The sequence below is a fragment of the Rosa rugosa genome, chromosome 6 (assembly GCF_958449725.1).
Source record: "Rosa rugosa chromosome 6, drRosRugo1.1, whole genome shotgun sequence".
Taxonomy (NCBI): Eukaryota; Viridiplantae; Streptophyta; class Magnoliopsida; order Rosales; family Rosaceae; genus Rosa; species Rosa rugosa.
This window is the reverse complement of record NC_084825.1, coordinates 37,950,586-37,970,530: the sequence shown is the minus strand read 5'-3', so window position 1 is coordinate 37,970,530 and position 19,945 is coordinate 37,950,586. Positions and strand designations below refer to the sequence as shown.

Below are 19,945 nucleotides of genomic sequence, written 5' to 3'. Positions count from 1 at the left end.
CCAGCATATATATGTATGTATACAGTCGTCTCTCTGTTTAGTTTAGTTGAAGATCACCATCACGAATTGAATAATTGTTGCAGCTATCGAGTATAATTAAAAATAATAGCAGCTGGAATCTTTATCGAAAAGAGAGCGACGAGGATTAGAATCTTGTTTGGGTGCGGGGCACACGCGAGTTCTAGTGATGGAGTGATTAGAACACCCAGAAGAAGATTATGATGGGTTAACTGTCAATCAGCAACAAGAAACAAGACTTAAATTTGATAGGCTTTCTTTCTTGTTTGTTGCCAAACTTTTGATCCATTGGCTTCATTTCCCATTTTCTCACGCATGCCTCAATACTTTTCCATTCTCAGATCCACTTAGGTAGTGCAGTGTGCTCCCCATTAGAGAAAAAAAACAGGGTGATAAGGATAGGTCAGATCAATGTTTTAAAAGGCTGAGGCGTAGCCGGGAGAGCCTCAGCAAGGCGTTCGCCTTGAGGCGTAAGGCGTAAGCCGGAGGAAGGATTAATTGGAGGTGGTGATGTTGGTTGTGAAGGTGACAACAAAATAGGAGAAGTAATTGTAGAAGAGGTCAAAGCTGAACTGGGTTGTTGTGAAGTAGATGGATTAGGGTGAAAGTGTGGTGGAATGGATAATGATAAAGATCTAGAATTATCTTGGGAGGAAGACGGTGGAGTAGGTGGATTTGTATCATTAATTAAAGGATATGGATGAGAAGAAACAGGAGGAAAAGTAAGAGGAAAGAATTCTAAAGGATGTAAAATTGAAGAATTACCAGGAGAGGGAGAATTTGTCTCACGAAAAGGAAAGCAGCCTTCATCAAACACAACATGCCTTGAGAGATAGACACGACCTGTAGATAAATCCAAGCACCTATACCCTAGATGATTTAAAGAATATCCCAAGAAGACACATTTCTTTGACCGAACTTGAAGTTTTGAGGTGTTGTAAGGTCGTAAATACGGAAAACAAGCACAACCAAACACCTTTAAAAATTTGTATTGTGGTTCACGGTGAAACAAATTAGTATACGGTGTGCTATATTGAATAACAGGAGAAGGAAGTCTATTTATAATATAAATAGCAGTGTTAAAGGCTTCAACCCAATATGTTGAAGGAACATAAGCATGAGCCAGGAGAGTAAGACCGGTATCAACTATATGACGATGCTTGCGCTCGGCAAGACCATTTTGCTCAGGGTGTTTAGGACAAGAAAAGCGTTGACAAATTCCATGATTAGCTAGGTATTGTCGGAGAGCAAGGGAGGTATATTCACCACCTTCATCAGTTTGAAGCATTTTGATTTTAGTGGAAAGGAGATTTTCAACTTGTTTATGAAAGTGGACAAAAATTGAGTATACTTCACTTTTGTTTTTCATTGGGAAGATCCAACAGTATCTAGAGTAATCATCAACAAAAAGAACATAATACTTAAATCCTTGAATTGACAAAGTTGAACAAGACCAAACATCCGAATGAATTAATTCCAAAGGATAATTTGATACAGACTCAGATAATTGAAAAGGAAGCTTAGTACTCTTTCCTAATGGACAAGACTGACAAAATGACATTGACGAAGGGCCTGACACAGGCACACTTTTATTTGATAAAATCCTAGATAAAATTTTGAATGAAGAATGTCCTAGCCTAGAATGCCAGACATGAGCGGGGACCCGTACACCAACAAAAGCAAAATGACGACCGGGATCAAGATCATGTTGTGATTGAAGGCGCAACAGATAGAGACCATTTCTACTCCTCCCCCGAAAAAGCGTCCTCCCTGTTTTTAAGTCCTTAACAAGAAAAATGGTAGGAGAGATTAGAAAATAACAATCATTATCAGAAGAAAATTGGTAGAGAGAAAGGAGGTTGGTAGAAGCGGTAGGACAATGGAGAATATTGTTTAGCTGAAAAGATTGGTTACCGGTAGTTAAGAGAGAAGAACCAACATGAGAAATAGGTAAATTAGAGTTGGTACCTATACCACCAATTTGGTCAGTGCCATTGTATTCTTTTGGGAACTGCAGATTATTGAGATCAGAGGTAACATGGGTGTTGGCTCCACTATCAAGCAACCATGTAGATGATGATGGTGTAGAGACAGAGGCAGCCAAAGCACTGAGTTTCTTAGTGGGAACTCGACCTTCAAAGGAAAGGTTCAACCTGTTATAGCAATCTAAAGCCGAATGACCGCTGCGGCTACAAATTTGGCAAGAAATTCTGCCAGAGGATGAGTTGGTTGTGGAAGGGTGAGGACCAAGAATAGATGTTCCACCAGTTGAGATGCCACGTCCTCGAGTACCAAATGTAGTTGGGGTACCCGATCTGCCAAAGCTAGAAGGAGGATAAGGATTACGTCCTCCAGAAAATGGAGTCTGATGATGACCACGGCCTCTCCCACGGCCAGAATTAGAGACATGGAGGGCTGTCAGTTGAGAGCTGAGGTCAAGAGCACCTTGATGTTGATCAGCCATTCTTCGTTCCGCAGATAAAAGTAAGGCTTCAAGAGAATCATACGTGATAGGGGTATCACGTGCTTGAGCAGAACTCACTGTGGTCTCATAGACTGGACCAACGTTGTTCATAATAATAGATACCAGATCTTCATCACCCATAGGATGTCCGGCAAGGGCAAGATTATCTGCCATGGAATTAATCTTGTCAAGATAGTCAGAGATGCTGAGATTACCACGGAAAGTACGAAGGAGATCGCTACGGAGCTGCAGAACCCGATTCTGGGATTGAGATGCATATCTCCTAGCCAAGGACTTCCAGGTGAAAAAGGCAGATGTGGAACGGGCAACTGTTGCAAGGACAGAGGGAGTGAGAGACCCATTGATCCAACTGAGCACAGTCTGCTCTTGAGCAATCCAATTTTCATAGTTGGGATTGACAGTGTCTGTGAGATTGCCGTCACTAGCAGCAAGGAAACATGGAGGGCAGGGATTAGTGCCATCCACAATGCCCATGAGTTTACGACCCTTGAGAATAGGAGTGATCTGAGCCAACCACAGAGGATAGTTGGTTCTATCTAACCTGATGGATAGAAAATGAGATACATTGCCAGAAGAAAAATCATTTCCAGCATTAGAAGACTGTGAGGGATTGACAGAATGATTATTGTTGAGGTTGAGGGTTTGGGAGGAGGTGGTGGAGGAGATAGTAGAGGAGGAGGTCGAACTGATAGTGGTCATTGGTAAAAAAAAATGGAGTTTGTCGTTAGACACTACAAGCTCTTGATACCATAAAAGGTTTAGAAACAAGGGATGGAAATGTAGTATTGAGCACACCTTAATTGATGGCCAATACCATGTATTTATATTCAACAGATACTAGTGATCACTACAAGTCGTTACACAAGATAGAGTAGAACTCTATTATATTAGATTTACATATACAATTGATAAGCATGATAATTATAAAGAAGGTGGGATAAGGTTAGGAGACTTGAGAGATAGAGTTGCCTTGCATGCATGCATACGTGAAGAGTGCAGACATTCTTTTGGTCTATCAAGCCTTACGTATAAATTTCCTGTATTTACGTATAGAACTAGTCTTATATATAGAACATGTATTGTAACAAAAAAAACATTATAAATTGTCATCCATTCATAATAAGCAAGTACTAAAACCATATGATTCAACAAAATCACCAAACCTATAATAAATCCAAAGATATAAAGTTGAAGGGAATATTACAAAGGAATAAAAGGTAATGTTCATTCATAGTCACAAACTGGGCAGTCGTGATCATCAGCTGCTTTGCTAATTGGTTTAACAATACTGGGGAACAAAATTACAAGCAAGACAAGCAGAGGCTTCAGCAGAGGCAGGATATTCATCTTAACTTGTTTACTCTCTTAGCAAAAATTCAGCCTATTAAACCTTTGAAATTGAATGTTCAATTATAAACATCAAAGCATCCAGGTTGTGGATCCGGGTCTACTAAGGGATGCCATTTATCAAATAACCATGTGTGAAGTCATGAAACAAGCTATGTTCACATCCATGATACACCATCCTTCCGAAACACCATCCTTCCAACTACCAAGCAGATCAACAGTTCAACACACACAATTCACACGAACAAACAACTCACCTACAGTATGAACAATCAAGCAAAAACACTAAAGCTAATTCAGTAATCAAATTAAAGAACAATACGAACTCTTAAAAGAACAACAAACCTTCTATTGGAATATTGGAATATGCTGTCTAGCTACTTTGCTGCTGTCCACGTTTAGCTACTTTGCTACTGTCCACCTTCTGAACAAAGCTGCTGCTGCTGATGCTATACCACATGCTGTCTAGCTACTTTGCTGCTGTCCACGTTTAGCTACTTTGCTACTGTCTACTTTGCAGCTGCTGTGTCTACTTTGCTGCTGCTGTCCATGTTCCAGTCATAGCTGTTCACGTTCCAATACCTTGCTGTGCTCGGTGTACATAGTTGCTTTACACTTCACTGCAATCTGCTTTCATCTTCTATTTATAGTTTTAGCTTGTAACACTCCATTTAAGACGATGATATATCAGAATACATTCCACAAATATTTGTCCTTCATTTTCTTCATGGTATCAGAGCAGGAATTCAAAGCCTGACTCTGTAATTGTTCTTGTGTAGTTCCCAAGCTTGTCAGCTTATTATGGCTGGGAAATCTGGTTCAAAAAATGAGGATTCTCTTCTAACCTCAAATTCTTCCGATGTTGAGTTTAATCCAAACCAACGTCTTAGCTCTGTTTTGTTGAATGAATTCAACTATCTTTCTTGGGCTAGAGCTGTTACACTTGCTCTTGGAGGAAGGTCCAAGCTTGGTTATGTCAATGGAGTTATACAGATGCCAGAAGCTGACTCCCCTACATATAATTCTTGGTTGTGCAATGATCAACTTGTTATGTCTTGGTTACTCAATTCTATGGAAAGCAGAATAAGGGAGATTTTTAGCTTTTCTGAGTCTTCTATGCATCTCTGGAAATATGTTAAAGAGATGTATGGAAATCAGAATAATGCTGCTCGAGTGTTTCAACTCAAGCGAGATATTGCTGATCTACAACAAGAGGGTAAGCTCTTTGTTCAACACCTTGGTAGCCTTACAAGCATGTGGAATGAGCTAGATGTTTACAGACCTCATACCACAGAGGCCAGTGTTTTGTTAAAAAGAGCAGAGGAGGACAAGATTTTTCAACTCCTTGCAAGTTTAAGCTCAGATTATGAAGATTTGAGAAGCCACATTCTCATGAATTCTGAGCTTCCATCTTTCAACACCGTATGTGCTACGATTCAAAGGGAAGAGGTTCGAAAAAAGGTGATGAATATGGAGAACAAGTCTAGTCTGTCTGAAACTAGAGCCTATGTTTCAAATCATAGGCAAGTTGAAGAGAGAACATACAAAGGCAAGAGAACTGATTTGAAGTGCACTTACTGTGAAGGTGTTGGGCATGTCAAGGACAGATGTTGGGTTCTCCATCCTGAGCAGAAGCCAAAGTTTTCAAAAGAAGGCAAAATTCTTCAAAAAGGCTGGAGTACTCCATCACACAGAGCAAAACTTGCTGATGCTTCTTCTACTGGGAGTATGATGAATTTCACCTCTAATCCCGCTGCGCTTATTAATGAATTTGCTGCCTATCTCAACAAGAGGCAGATGCATGGTGGAAAAGAAGAACCAGCTATAATTGGGAGTGAAAGCCACACTGCACTCCTTGGAAAGTTTGCTGGCTTTCTTGCAAAAACTGATTGTGTCTCACATGAAGAAGCTTCAGGTATTCTAAAATCCTTCTCAACTGCTCTAAATGTTTGTGCTATGGATGATTATTGGATTATAGACTCAGGAGCTACGGATCACATGACAAATAAGCTAAAAAATTTGCATGACTTTGAAAAATTGTCCACTCCTTCTAAAGTATCAGTAGCAAATGGCAAAGGTGTTTCTGTTTTGGGAAAAGGAAAAATAAAATTACTTTCTAGTATCATTGAGTCAATTGCTCTTTATGTTCCTTCCTTTCCTTTTCAACTTCTGTCTGTTGGAAGAATTATACATACCTTAAAATGTCTTGTCATTTTCTCTCCTTACAAGGTTATATTTCAGGATCTCATCACCAAGGAGACGATTGGTGAAGGTTTCTTCTTGAATGGACTTTACTATTTGTCAAAAAACCCTTGTACCTCTAAGGCTTTTCAGACTAGTTCAAGTTTAGCTCAAGATCACCATCTTTGGCATCAACGTTTGGCTCACCCATCTGAGAAAGTGTTGTCTTTTTTGTTTCCTAATATGTGCAAGGCAGCTAATCAATGTGATATTTGTCATTTATCAAAATCCTCTAGATTACCATTTACTTCTTCTTTGTCTAGGGCTAATAAATCTTTTGAAATCGTGCATTCAGACATTTGGGGTCCAGTTCTTGAGTCCTATGATGGTTTTAGGTATTTTGTAACCTTTGTAGATGATTTTACAAGGATTACTTGGTTGTATCTTTTGAAACTAAAAAGTGAAGTTGTGGATGTTTTTAAAGATTTTCATAAACTTGTCATCACTCAATTTTCATCATCTATTCATATTTTACGATCCGATAATGGTTCTGAGTATATGTCCAATAACATGTCACAATACTTGAGCATAGAAGGCATTGTTCATCAAACCAGTTGTGTTGGTACTCCCCAACAGAATGGGATTGCCGAGAGAAAAAATCGAGACCTTCTTGAAAAAACCAGAGCCCTTATGTTTCAAATGAATGTTCCAAAAAAATTTTGGTCTCAAGGTGTTCTCACTGCCACATATCTCATCAACAGATTACCTAGCAGAGTGCTTGGTTTTAAATCTCCTCTTGAAGTGTTGAAAGGTAGAAAGATTGATCTGTCTCACTTAAAAGTCTTTGGCTGCACATGCTTTGTTCATATTCAAGCTCATCAACGTGATAAACTTGATCCTAGAGCTGATAAATGTGTTTTCCTAGGATATTCATCTACTCAAAAGGGGTATAAATGCTACAATTATGCTACTAAGAAACTCATTGTCTCCAGGGATGTAAGATTTGATGAAGATACTCCCTATTTCACAAGAAAATCATGTGATACTGGTCAGGGGGAGTATTTATCAGATCTGTTTCCAAGCCCTAATCTTCCTATTGTTGAGGATTGCAATCCGTTTATCAATCCTGCTATTCCGGTTCAAGAAGTTCCAGCTGTCCTTTCTGATCCAGAGATTGATATGCAATCTGTTGATGAGCCCAGTTCTCCATCTGCAATTGTTCTTCGTAGAAACCCTCCACGAGAACGAGGTCCTCCATCAAAGCTCAATGACTATGTAACCTACAATGCAAGGTATCCGATGACACACTTCATCTCTTATAATAAATTTTCATCTGCTCATTCTGCATTTCTGAGTGCCCTTGATAATACTCATGAACCTCAAAGTTTTGAGGCAGCCAATCATCTTGCTGAATGGAAGCAGGCTATGTCAGATGAACTTCAAGCTCTCAATGATAATAATACTTGGAGTATTGTTCGAATTCCTAAAGGGAAGAAAGCTGTAGGTTGTAGATGGGTTTATAAGACCAAGTTTCACTCTGATGGCACGGTGGAGAGACATAAAGCTCGTTTAGTGGCTCGTGGTTTTACTCAAACATATGGGGTAGATTACAAGGAAACCTTTGCTCCTGTTGCTAAAATGAACACAGTAAGAGTTTTGTTATCAGTTGCAACTAATCATGCATGGCCTCTCTACCAAATGGATGTCAAAAATGCTTTCTTACATGGTGATCTTGAAGAGGAAGTCTATATGAGGTTACCTCCCGGTCATTCTCAATCTCATGATCCTGATATAGTGTGCAAGCTTCACAAAGCCATCTATGGCTTAAAACAATCTCCACGTGCATGGTATGCCAAACTTAGTTCAGTACTTGAAGAAGTCGGTTTTCACAGAAGCAATGCAGATTCTTCATTGTTCATTCGCATTGGCTCAACCAGTAAACTTCTGGTGCTTATCTATGTTGATGATTTAATCGTAACAGGTGACAATGCTGAAGAGATTGAGTTGCTCAAACAATCACTTCGAAACAGGTTTGCTATCAAAGATTTGGGGATTCTTAAATATTTTCTTGGTATCGAAATGGCTACTTCTCATAAAGGCCTCTTTCTTAACCAAAGAAAGTATGTTCTTGATTTGCTGCAAGATGCAGATATGAAGGATTGCAAACCAGCCCGCACTCCCCTTGACAGTAAGCTGCAACTTGATGCATCAAGTGAGTCTCCCTGTAATCTAGCTGTCTATCAAAGATTAGTTGGTAAGCTTATTTATCTCACGATCACTCGACCTGACATTGCTTACGCTGTAAGCATTGTCAGCCAATTCATGCATACTCCAACTTTGGCTCATCTTCACATTGTAAAGCGAATCCTTCGCTATCTCAAAGGTTCCATTGGTAGAGGCATTTTGATGAAAAACAATGGAAACACTCACATTATGGGATATACTGATGCTGATTGGGCAGGCAACTCCCTTGATCGTAAATCCACTACTGGCTTCTGCACATTTGTTGGTGGTAACCTGGTTACTTGGAAGAGCAAGAAGCAAACTGTTGTTGCTCGTTCTAGTGCAGAGGCTGAATATCGAGCTATGGCCTCCACTGCTTGTGAGCTTATTTGGCTAAAAGGTCTCCTCTCTGATTTGGGGTTCCCTAGTAGTCAACCAATGTCTCTTTTCTGTGACAATCAAGCTGCAATGCACATTGCTTCTAATCCAGTCTTTCATGAAAGAACCAAGCATATCGAGGTTGATTGCCATTATATTCGAGCTCAAGTTCAATCCAAAATTATTGATACTCATTACACTCGAAGTCATGATCAGTTGGCTGATATTTTCACCAAATCTCTCTCTACTGCTCAGTTCCATCGAATTCTTGGCAAGCTTGGCTCAATGAACCTCCTTGATCCAGCTTGAGGGGGAGTATTGGAATATTGGAATATGCTGTCTAGCTACTTTGCTGCTGTCCACGTTTAGCTACTTTGCTACTGTCCACCTTCTGAACAAAGCTGCTGCTGCTGATGCTATACCACATGCTGTCTAGCTACTTTGCTGCTGTCCACGTTTAGCTACTTTGCTACTGTCTACTTTGCAGCTGCTGTGTCTACTTTGCTGCTGCTGTCCATGTTCCAGTCATAGCTGTTCACGTTCCAATACCTTGCTGTGCTCGGTGTACATAGTTGCTTTACACTTCACTGCAATCTGCTTTCATCTTCTATTTATAGTTTTAGCTTGTAACACTCCATTTAAGACGATGATATATCAGAATACATTCCACAAATATTTGTCCTTCATTTTCTTCACCTTCAATCGCACAGACGCAGACTTCGCCGATCCGAATTCGACACTAAACTCGCCGATCGGATTCTATAACCGGAGCTCCAATTCGCCTCTCTCGATCGATCATACCTCCTTCTTGTTCCAATTCTTCAAAACACATATGGGCTCTTCATGATTTTATCTTCGAGTAAGGGATTGGGATTGGGATTGGGTGCTCTTGAGACTGAAGAGTCGGGGTCTCGGGGAGGAGGCTGTTGAGGGATTTGGGGCTTCGCTCGGGTATAATACACCAACTAAATGAAAAACCCTCTCAAAACACCAAAACGACGTCGTTTTGGTGTGATAAAAAAAAAAAAAAATTCCAGGCGTACGCTCAGCAAGCCTTAAGGCGCGATTTCTCCGTCTTCCACGCCTCCATCTCCGCCTCCTGCGCCTCTGCGCCTCATCTGCAAAACAGACTCACTTTTCTTCACGCCTCACGCCTTTTGAGCTTGAAGGCGCGCCTGACGCGCGCTTTTTAAAACATTGGGTCAGATAGTTCAAATCATCTGCAGCTAGGTTCTTGATCCGCAACAATCTTAGCAACCCATTACATAGCCAGGTCTCAAGTCCTATATATGCTAAAATCAAATAATTGACTATGAATTTATATATTGCTCTTTTATCTGAACGTCCATACACTGAAACAAGCCTGAGTAATTAAATTACTTGATCAAGAGGAACTAACATATGACATATGATCGAGCTGTAGTGCTAGTTTAGTGTGCAAATTAAACGCCAAATTAAGAAAAGTCGAGGAGAAGACATGTAGTAATACGTAGCTGGCCGGAGGGATCCTCTCCATGCCAGTACGTATTAGAGAGAGACAGATCGAGAATCAATATTTGGGGCTACCTAGCGACCTAGCTTAGAATGGAAAAAGACCACGCATTTCTGTCATGGCGGCTCAGCTTAGCTAAATTAGTCCTTTGGTTTCTTTAGAAGTTTCCAAACGACATAAAAATGGATTAATTTTGGGTTTTTATTATAGGTGGGGTCTGAACTTTTTCGGACCGGACAGAATGGTACCTGGACTTTCAAAGTGATCAAATAGGTACTTGAACTTTCAAAACCACATCAATAAGGTGCTTCCGTCTATATTCAGTTATCTCCCCGTTAAGTGCAAGGGCAAATCAGACATTTTACTCAAATTGCCCATTAAAATGACTATTATAACCCTAACACTATTCATGTGAAAACTTTCCATCATATTTTACATCTAATTATTGTTTCCCGATAAATAATAACGGTAATCATTCCAGCATCATGTTTTCTTGAATAATTTTTATTGTTCTTCAAAAATTATTGCAATTAATTTTTACAAAGTAAAAATAAGGAACAAAAAAAAGTGATTATACAACAAAGTATTTATTAATCTTTATTATAATACTGTTTTTATATATAAGAATTTGGTATGTCTATTTGTGTTAAGATAATCACTTGGTTGAGTCATTGTAATTTTTGTAATTTTATTATTTTATTGTCAGTTAGTATGCATGTTTGGCTATTAGGGTCATTATGCTTCATTTTTTCAGAATATTTTGTTGTATAATCACTTTTTTTTTTGTTTCTTAAATTTACTTTGTAAAAATTAATTACAATTCTAGGCTAATTTTTGAAGAACAATAAAAATTATTCAAGAAAACATGATGCTGGAATGTTGGATATTGTTATTATTTATCGGGAGACAATAATTGGAGGTAAAATATGATGAAAAGTTTCAAATGAATAGTGTTGGGGGAAAGAGTAAATTATTTTTGGAGGAAAAATAAGATAAAAAGGATGGAAATGTGTTTATCCACGTCAGATGAGGTTATGATAATCATTTTAGTGGTTAATTTGAGTGAAATTTCTGATTTGCCCCTGTACTTAACGGAGGGGTAACGGAATATAGACGGAAGCACCTTATTGATGTGGTTTTGGAAGTTCAGGTATCTATTTGATCACTTTGAAAGTCCAGGTACCATTCTGTCCGGTCTGAAAAAGTTCAGACCCCACCTATGATAAAAACCCATTAATTTTCGTGGTATGTATTCACACTTTTAGGCTGTCTTCATGCGCTCATTTCTTGGCCGGCCGGTTTGGTTGCACACTTGCACATGGCCGGATGCCCCTTCAATCTAGAGGATATTTTGGATAGGATGGATACGTACAAACTCTGATTCACTAATTGACAAATGACAACTAACTCTTGTCCAAAACAAAAACAACAAAAAAACAAAAAATTGACAACTAATTAATTAATTAACCGGAAAAGTTACTCTACATCGCTCGCTGTTTATCACATGATTAACAATTTTTCTCTGTACTTACCCAAGTCTGGAAAGAGAAAAAAAAAAAAAGATCTTCAAATCGCGCGAAAGAGAATAGGGAGCAATATAAGCTCACTTGACAGGTTCTGTAATCTCTGAGTTGATTGCTAAGACCAAACCTCATTTTTCTCTGTGTTTCTTCATCGCTCACAGAATTCATATATCAATTTTCTCAACATATATGGTACGAGAATACGAGATTCCTTAATTTGTGGATTATACATGCATGGTTTTGGATTGCTGTGCTTCATCCATCAATATCGCTCTGAATAAATTAAGATCAATGTGATCCATCACTGCAACTGTAATTAATGAGTTAAGCAGACGGATCACTGAATGACGGACGTCAAGTACGTAGTACGTTGTGCCTGTATTATCCATGCACATGCACAGTGGCGGAGCCACATGGGGGCACACTGGGTCCTGTGACCCAGTAAACTTTTTGGTATATAACTGATTAAGTTACCAAGAATAATGGGTAGCTAGCATAGTGCATAGTGGTCTTGCTTGCTTTTGCTATATTGCAGGTCTAAGGTTTGATTTGCAGTATTTTTTGTTTAATTTTTTCTCAAGGTTTAATTCTAGCTTGCAGCCTATTAATATTATTATTTTTTCATATGGCTTGCTATTATAAACTTGACATAATTTTAACAATATTCTTATCTTAAATAATCTTATTTATAATATATCTATCAATCAAAAATTTTAAGTTTTGATATATAATTTGAGTTCAAAATTTTTTCTTTTTAATTTCGAAAGATCCTCACCTAGGATGAAGTTCTAACTCCGTCACTCGTTGCTATTTTTTAGCGATTTAGAAAACTCTTGTAAAATAAAAAAATATAGTTGCAAAATGTATCAACTCTCAACTCAGTTGCAAATTTCTTGTTATTTTCTAAGATTTTTTATGTTTTGATATTATTATTTTATTTTTGTGCCCCAGTAACACTAAGTTTCTGGCTCCGCCACTGCACATGCATGTTGTAAGAGCTTTGTTTCATTAGTAACATTTATCGGTTATTTCCTCATTAAGAAGAAGAGGGAGGAAATTTCTTCAGAGAGAGAGAGACATGTAAGAGGGGTGAGCAAGAAAGAAAAATTATGAAATTAAAATTAAAGACTCGTAAGGTATTGAATTTTGTTTTAAAGACTAATAAATAGTGAGCCCGCCATATTCTCTATATTCATTTCATGGAACCACAGAGCTAAGTGGCAACAAAACCAAAGATGGATTTTTTTTTATAGAAAATTACATAATAGCATATGACCAAAGATGTAAACATAGAAAACTCACTTTAAAAAAGATTTATACAAATAAGGACATGAGCCAAGGCTGAAAATCCAAATAATGAAAGCCTGACTCCTAATTTTAATAAAAAATGACCAAAATGCTCGGATTTTATCACAATTTACGAGCATTGCCACTGATCCAATCATGGGAGGGAGGCAAGGGCCCGTTGGGTCCATTACCCCACTCAAGTTTTCTGTAAATATATATATATATATATATATATATATATATATATATATATATATATATATTAATATTATACTAGAATCAAATTTTGCTTTATATTTTTATATTAATTTATCAAATTGACTAATGATGATGGACCATCTTGAGTACTTCATGTGCTCTTTTTTTTTGTTTTTGTTTTTGTTTTTTTGTGGGATTGTTTGAGCAGATATGCTCGGTGCTCCGACTGCTCCCAACCTTGATAATTAATATCATATAATATTTTCCTTTTCCAAATCTTTTTGACATCCAATATATAACCCATTCTATATTAATGATTTCTATTTCTTTCTTATCTACATATTTTCAAGTCTAATACATAAATGATTAAAAAAATATTTTATTACGTCAATATCAATAACATGTGCGTCTATATATATGTGTGTGTGTGTGTATTTAATTTGTCAAGTAATGATTCTCAGCTAATTCTTTTGTGACATTGATATTGATTTTACCAGTTGCGACTGCAAGTGTAGCTAGAGAGCATATTTTTTGTTATGAACATTGTGAAGACTCGTTTCCGAAATCGAATGGGAGACGAGTTTATGAATGATAGCTTGATTTCATATATTAAGAAATACATTTTTACTAGTATAGATGATGAGACTATCATGCAACGATTTCAAAATATGATTTCAATGATATGCTCTGCTACTGTTCAGTGATATGATCTGCAATTTGGTTCAATGATATGATCGGCTACTGTCAATGATATGATCTGCTATTGTTCAAATTGAATTGAATTGTTATTCATGGATTGACAGATCTAATTGCTCCTGCTCCTGATACTGTTACTGTTACTACTCCTGCTACTGCAAATGAAGCTGCTACTGAACCAAGGACACATTTAGCAATAAAGAAGAAAAAGAAGTTTGACGAAGAGCTCTGAGATTCTCTCTCCTAGCAACGTGTAAAAGGAAGAGTTTTTTTATTTTTTATTTTTTTTATTTTGAGAAGTAACATAAATGGATTATTCTCAGGAAAAGGAAAAGAAACATAAATGGATTATTCTCAGAAGAAAAAAAAAAGTAACATAAAAAAAAAAAGTCAAAAGAAGTAGTTAAGAGTAAAAAAGTAAATTAATTCATGACATGTGGCAAAGTGGAAAGCAGATTATCCTTATTTGTAAAATTTAGTCCTTATATGTCCTAATATGCGTATGCGTCAATCTGCAACCATTGGTAATTTTGATGTAAGAGCAACTCCAACAGCTTCCCTATAATTTTTGTATTATAGAGAAGCAAAAGTCAAACCTTTAGCCTATTTTTCTTCTCCAACTCCAACAGATTCCCTAGTTAACAGTAATCTATAAAATCTCCATATTCTTCTTTAAAATTTTGGAGTTTGCTGTAAATATAGGGAATTTGGTTTTCTCTCTCCTCACTTTCCCTAAAATAGAGATAGTTATAGGGAATCTGTTAGAGCAAAAGAGGCTCATTTTTCCCTAAAGTAGAGAAAAATCAAAATATAGGGAATCTGTTGGAGTTGCTCTAAAGAGATAAGAAGTCAAAAGAAGTAGTTAATGGTAAAAAAGTAAATTAACTCATGACATGTGGTAAGTGGAGAGCAGATTGTCCTTATCTGTAAGATTTAGTCATTCTATGTTTAATTACATCATCATCTTTTGTCAATAACTTATATGTAATTTGTTAATTTTTTTAAGGAGAGGATCCTCTCCTAAGCTCCTTATCTGCCTAACTTGCCTAAGCTTTTAATGATAAAACGACACGTGTATAAAATCGCATCCAACAGCTTATATTGATTTTTGAAACTACCTACTTATTTATCTATTTTTTAATCCCTACTGTGGCAAAAAATAAGTCAGGGTCCCTCCCGCCCTCTCTCTCTCTCTCTCTCTCCCTCTCCTGTTTCTTCTTTGCCAGTTTCCAGATCTTGTTTCTCCCTCTCATGGAATGAAATTTGTTATGCTTGAAATCTTCAATTCCATCAACCTTTGAAGTGTGTACAATTTGGTTCAATTGTACAGTCCTATCATGAACCCATCTTGCTGGGATGGAAATCAAACCTTTGAATTCAGTCTTTTCTTCAAGCCCAACCTTTGGTTTCCAAGATTGAATTTGGTCTCAGCTTCTTTCTTATTAGTGGGGTTCTTATCAGGGTGCCACTTCCTAGCCAATTTTCTATAAGCCTTCTTCAATTCATCGTTTGTGGGCTCTTCTCGATTGGTAAAAGCTTGTAGTACGTAATCCACACCCATGTCTTCTTCTTCCTGATTCTCGTCAAAGTTTGAATCTTTCTGTAATTAACTGGTTGCTTAAAGCTTCAATGGAAGTAGCTTCAGATCTAAATCAATGGAGGCTATGTTAAATCCTTGTTTAATCCAAATAAACAACGAGTAAAAACATTAAATAATAACAAGAAAGAAAAGCAAAGGCAAGAATGACCATGTTTAAGATGAAGATGATACATTTGTTTGGAGGGGTTAAAAAGCTTGGGTTTTGAGTTTGATGAAGAAGACGAAGCAGGAGTACTTGGTTTTGTTGTAGTCTCAAACACTGAAGCTAGCTTCAATACTATGTCGCGGAGGCCGGAGGGAAGAAAGGATTGATAGTATAGTGGGGAAATCAATATCAGCCATTAGATGTATTTTATACACGTGTCGCTTTGTCATTGAAAGCTTAGGCAGATAAAAAGCGTAGGTGAGGATAAGAAGCTTAGGTGAGGATCCTCTCCCAATTTTTTAATCTCAACTCACTTATGTTTCTTCCTTATCCTATATGATTATAGATTTCGTGGTCATCAAATGACAAAGAAAAAAAAAACCAAATTATACAATTGATATATTTTAAAAATATGATTGCTCACTGTCTCAATTATTTTGGGCAAATAAGAAATATACAATAAACGAGTGGCCTTGTTTGGGTGTTAAGTGTTACAGGCCCAGAACCCACACCTCCATCTCTGAGAACCCTCTACATCTTCTTCTTCATCTTCAACCTCAAAGCACCAAATTTAACGCATTTCAGGAAAAAGTACCAGCTGGGTGTTCTGGGTCTCTCTCATATTCTTTGTTCCCTATGATAGATAGCAACCATTTCGATTTTCTCTCTACTCGCATGACAAAGGACATTTTGTACTGGTCTTGTGAAAGGAGTGCCAGAAAAAGCAAACAATGCAGAAAAACCCCTCTAATGGACAATACAATCTAACCATATGCATGTCAAAGTAACACTTTAAATTTAATATCCCTAATTCATGTATTAGCTGTTGGACAAGATGCTCAAATTTCCCCTTCATCACCTGTCTTAACATGAATGCTAGTAAGCTTCAAGAATGACTGAACCCAACTCTCAAAAAATCTAACTTGGTCTTCTGCAAAATTATTCACTTGTTTGCTTGATCTACTGTCGGTGAACAGGACAGAATCTGATTGAAACAGCCCTCTGTGGGCCAACAGATTGCCGTAGTAATGATTATCAAAAACAAAGGAAGTTTCAGGATCATTTTGGACTGTTATAGATGGATTTGCGCCTGGAGGGCACTGTTTCATGAGCTTCTCTGCATAGCCATTGTCTAAAGATGTGTCAATGAGTGTGAATTTTCCTATCGAGTCTTCTTGGAACCGGTCACTGAATGCACTGCAATGAGCTGCTCCTATAGTGTGAGCTCCTGTAGTGTCAAAGCATCAGTATGTATGAATATGAACTAAGAATAGAATAGAGCTTGTTATTGGTTGTCATAAACGGCAGCCAAGTATACTTGAAATTCAAATCTCCTAATATTGCCTCTCACATATGTAAAGCACTGAAGCCTACAAGTATTTATGCCCTATGTTTGGTATGCTTCTTGTTCTTATGGGACAAGTATGGAATAAGATGTACTCACTCCTGAACGAAAGAAAGAAAGAAAGAAAGAAAAAAAGAAACAAAGGAAAAAAAAAAAATAGAAACTGAATTAGAGATATTTTACAATCAACAGAACAAGAAAAATAAGAACAGGCACAAGGCTGGAAGGGGTTTGACTGAAAAAATAGGCCAGAAGGCAAGAACAACAACCTATCCAGGCATTTACATTAAATTAGAATACATACACCCTTTACTGAGAGAGAGCCTAAACGCATTGGTCAGACACGCTCAAACCCAAATATTGTGAAACTAACAGAAGCTACATGTTCCACCAAAAGAAGAAAAAGCTAAACTCTTGAAGAGCAAAAAGGATGTCTCTAACCAAGGATGATCACCACACTGGATCTTCAAACATCTTCATGTTCAGCATCTCCAGCCTCTTCAGCAAGGTCTTCTAACTCATCCACATCATCAATGGGAATCTCTTCGCTGTCATCTTCAAGAAATTTAAAGAAACATTTATGGTTGTTTTAAAGGAAAATGTGTTTAACAACGAACTGCACAGACTCAAATATATTCTTCTAAGAAAATCTCAGCAAAGTTTAAACCATCATTTCAAGGACAGAGAACGAATTTTTACCTCTATCGCTTGATGGAAAAGGACTCCTGGATACTTCCGAAGATTCTGACATGTCATCAAGAAGATAAGGGAGTTCCAGAAACTGCAACAAAGATTCTGTTTGAGGATTCCGAGTATATCCTGCCAAAAGAAAAACACAGATTAAAACAAAATGTTATGGTTTAGCAGCACTCAACATGATATTAGAATAAGGAGACATGAATCCCATTGTAAACTCCTACCAGGCGAGGAGCCATTTGAGACAGAATTAGAGGGATTATAAGATGGAGCTGTCTGGCTGAATTCAAAAGGTCGGGCTCCTCTTGCTTGTAGCTTACTCCTTACCCATTGACGACAATCTTGCTTGTCAATATGTACGCCCCTAGATTAACAAATAGAAATAAACTTAGCAGCTACTTCTAACAAGTAGAACAGACCAGAGAGCTTGGAAGCTTGAATGGTCAGCACAACCCAAGACCCCTATTGGTAGCATGCTCAATAACATTCCTGAGTAAGCACTCACCTGAAATTTGCACTCCTGATTGTGAGAGGGAAAATGGGGTTAAACCTTCGAGTTATTTCTAGCCATTCTTCATCATACTGAATCTCGTACGGCCCTGGCTCTGAGTCAATATCAAGAACCTTCAAACCATGCCAACAAACAAAACCATTAGCTGACTACAAGGAACATCCTATAAACAACATTCTAAGAATCAAAGCACACCAAACACCTGCAAAAACTTCTTTCCAGGAAGACACTTATCAAGAGCAAGAAAATTCGTCACGGGACCATCTTCCCCATGCTGAACACGAGCAGCAAATTTGCAGTGTAGATGAGCTGAAAACCAATAGGTTGGTTTCAATTTTTCTAGCAATTGAGCAGCAGGTTTACTTCCCAGGGTTCTTTCCCGAACCTAATTACATTATAAATGACATAAGTAATAAAGTACACATACTAGCAATCAAAATTTACAAACTGAGGCCAGGGAATGTTGCAATTACCTCGGTCTCAAAATGAGGTTTGTATCGAACAAGTTGCTTCCAGTCCCCACAATCCGTGATGCCAAGAGGCCAATCATGTGAAAGAAAAATATCGATTGGTTCCTCAACTTGCATGAGTTTGTGGACATCATACTCACGAACATGATATACAGACTTAACGGTATTCTGATTGTAAGGAGGCCTCTCATAGTGTCCTGCTCAAGAACTCATGGATACTCAAAACTAATAATAATAATCTGAAATGGCACAAAAACAAAAACATAAGCTAGCTGAAACAGACCTGAACGAAGTCTCGCGACTTATAAATTCCAGAGAGGCCACCAATGCGAAGGTTTCCGAACTGGACTACCCCAGAAAACCCCAAGAAGTATATATTAGGTGCCGCCCACCCTCCGTAGCACCTGTTGTGCGGAAGCGTAACAAACAAGGTATTGATATGAATTCAACAGTAACAAACAAAGCAAAAACAACTAATAAACAAACCACAAAGAACACCAAGATTTATAGTGGTTCACTCAATCAGTGTGATTGAGCTACATCCACTTTCGGAGCCGGCAAGATATTCCACTATGATCAATTTGGAGAAACATACAATTAGAGTTTATGAACAACTCTCTCTACCCAAATCCCCAATACACCCAAACCTATTAACTCTCCTTTGATTCAAATAGAGAAGAAGAATAATACTTACTTCTCATATACAATACATAGCAACACCAACAACTAAGCTTAAGAAGCTTCAACTATGGAATTGCTAAGTCTCCAAAAGGAGAGGAAAGACAGAGTATTCAAGGATGGATATCAATTATGTTTCTCCCTTCTGCTTCTCTCTGTTTCACGTTGCTCTCTGTGTCTTCCCTTCTTCTTCTTTCATCCAGCTGCAATGATTAATTATATGTCTATAATTAATCCTAGGATTCCCTTCCGTTCCAATGGCTGCCACTTATCAAGAAACATATTCCTTCTACTTTTGTTTTTTTTTGACTTCTTTTTCTCACTCTCTACTTTTGGCTGCCATGTTCCATAATTCTCTTGTCTGCATATGTATAATTAATACTAGCACATGCATCTAGTTCACATGCTTTCAACTCTTTCGGTTGCCCACTTCAAAAGCACATATACATGCCTATAATTATGCTATTAAGCAGCACATGCAGCTATCACACATGGGAGACAACATTTTGTCTACCTATCAAGTGAAGTCAATAACAACAATCTCCACCTTGGCTTCACTTGATACAATAATATCACAATTAGAATATCACATACCAATTTGCCGCTCCGACATCCCCGTAGGGAAGATCAAATGCTACGAACACCAATCAAGTTCAAGCAATGCTTGAACTT

At 37.7% G+C, this 19,945-nt stretch overlaps 2 protein-coding genes and 1 long non-coding RNA gene across 3 annotated transcripts; all 3 read right to left on the bottom strand.

The window, feature by feature from the left end:
* Positions 1–3,277: 3,277 nt before the first annotated feature.
* LOC133717369 (uncharacterized) lies at positions 3,278–10,253 on the bottom strand. Its single transcript, XR_009849566.1, has 2 exons — positions 9,329–10,253; positions 3,278–4,107 (listed from the first exon to the last, which is right to left on the bottom strand). It is a non-coding gene; the product is annotated as an uncharacterized LOC133717369 (long non-coding RNA).
* Positions 10,254–16,412: 6,159 nt separating this feature from the next.
* LOC133716732 (peroxidase 46-like) lies at positions 16,413–17,252 on the bottom strand. The gene is made up of 2 exons (XM_062143402.1): positions 17,225–17,252; positions 16,413–16,801 (listed from the first exon to the last, which is right to left on the bottom strand). Exons 1-2 carry the CDS (start codon positions 17,250–17,252, stop codon positions 16,413–16,415), a joined length of 417 nt encoding a protein of 138 aa, XP_061999386.1.
* LOC133716731 (lariat debranching enzyme-like) lies at positions 17,122–19,886 on the bottom strand. Its single transcript, XM_062143401.1, has 7 exons — positions 19,868–19,886; positions 18,599–18,792; positions 18,328–18,510; positions 18,120–18,238; positions 17,839–17,978; positions 17,618–17,737; positions 17,122–17,473 (listed from the first exon to the last, which is right to left on the bottom strand). Exons 1-7 carry the CDS (start codon positions 19,884–19,886, stop codon positions 17,385–17,387), a joined length of 864 nt encoding a protein of 287 aa, XP_061999385.1. The 3' UTR covers positions 17,122–17,384.
* Between the last annotated feature and the right edge of the window lie 59 nt (positions 19,887–19,945).

What these genes read in the sequence shown, in the direction of transcription:
- LOC133716731 (XM_062143401.1), bottom strand. An exon ending in AACCTCATTTTGAGACCGAG is followed by an intron (nt 18,511 to 18,598) that starts GTAATTGCAACA and finishes TAATGTAATTAG; the next exon opens with GTTCGGGAAAGAACCCTGGG. An exon ending in TTTTCCATCAAGCGATAGAG is followed by an intron (nt 17,474 to 17,617) that starts GTAAAAATTCGT and finishes AATTTCTTGAAG; the next exon opens with ATGACAGCGAAGAGATTCCC.
- LOC133716732 (XM_062143402.1), bottom strand. Translation starts at nt 17,252, where the DNA reads ATGCGTTTAGGCTCTCTCTCAGTAAAGG. An exon ending in AGGCTCTCTCTCAGTAAAGG is followed by an intron (nt 16,802 to 17,224) that starts GTGTATGTATTC and finishes TTGACACTACAG; the next exon opens with GAGCTCACACTATAGGAGCA.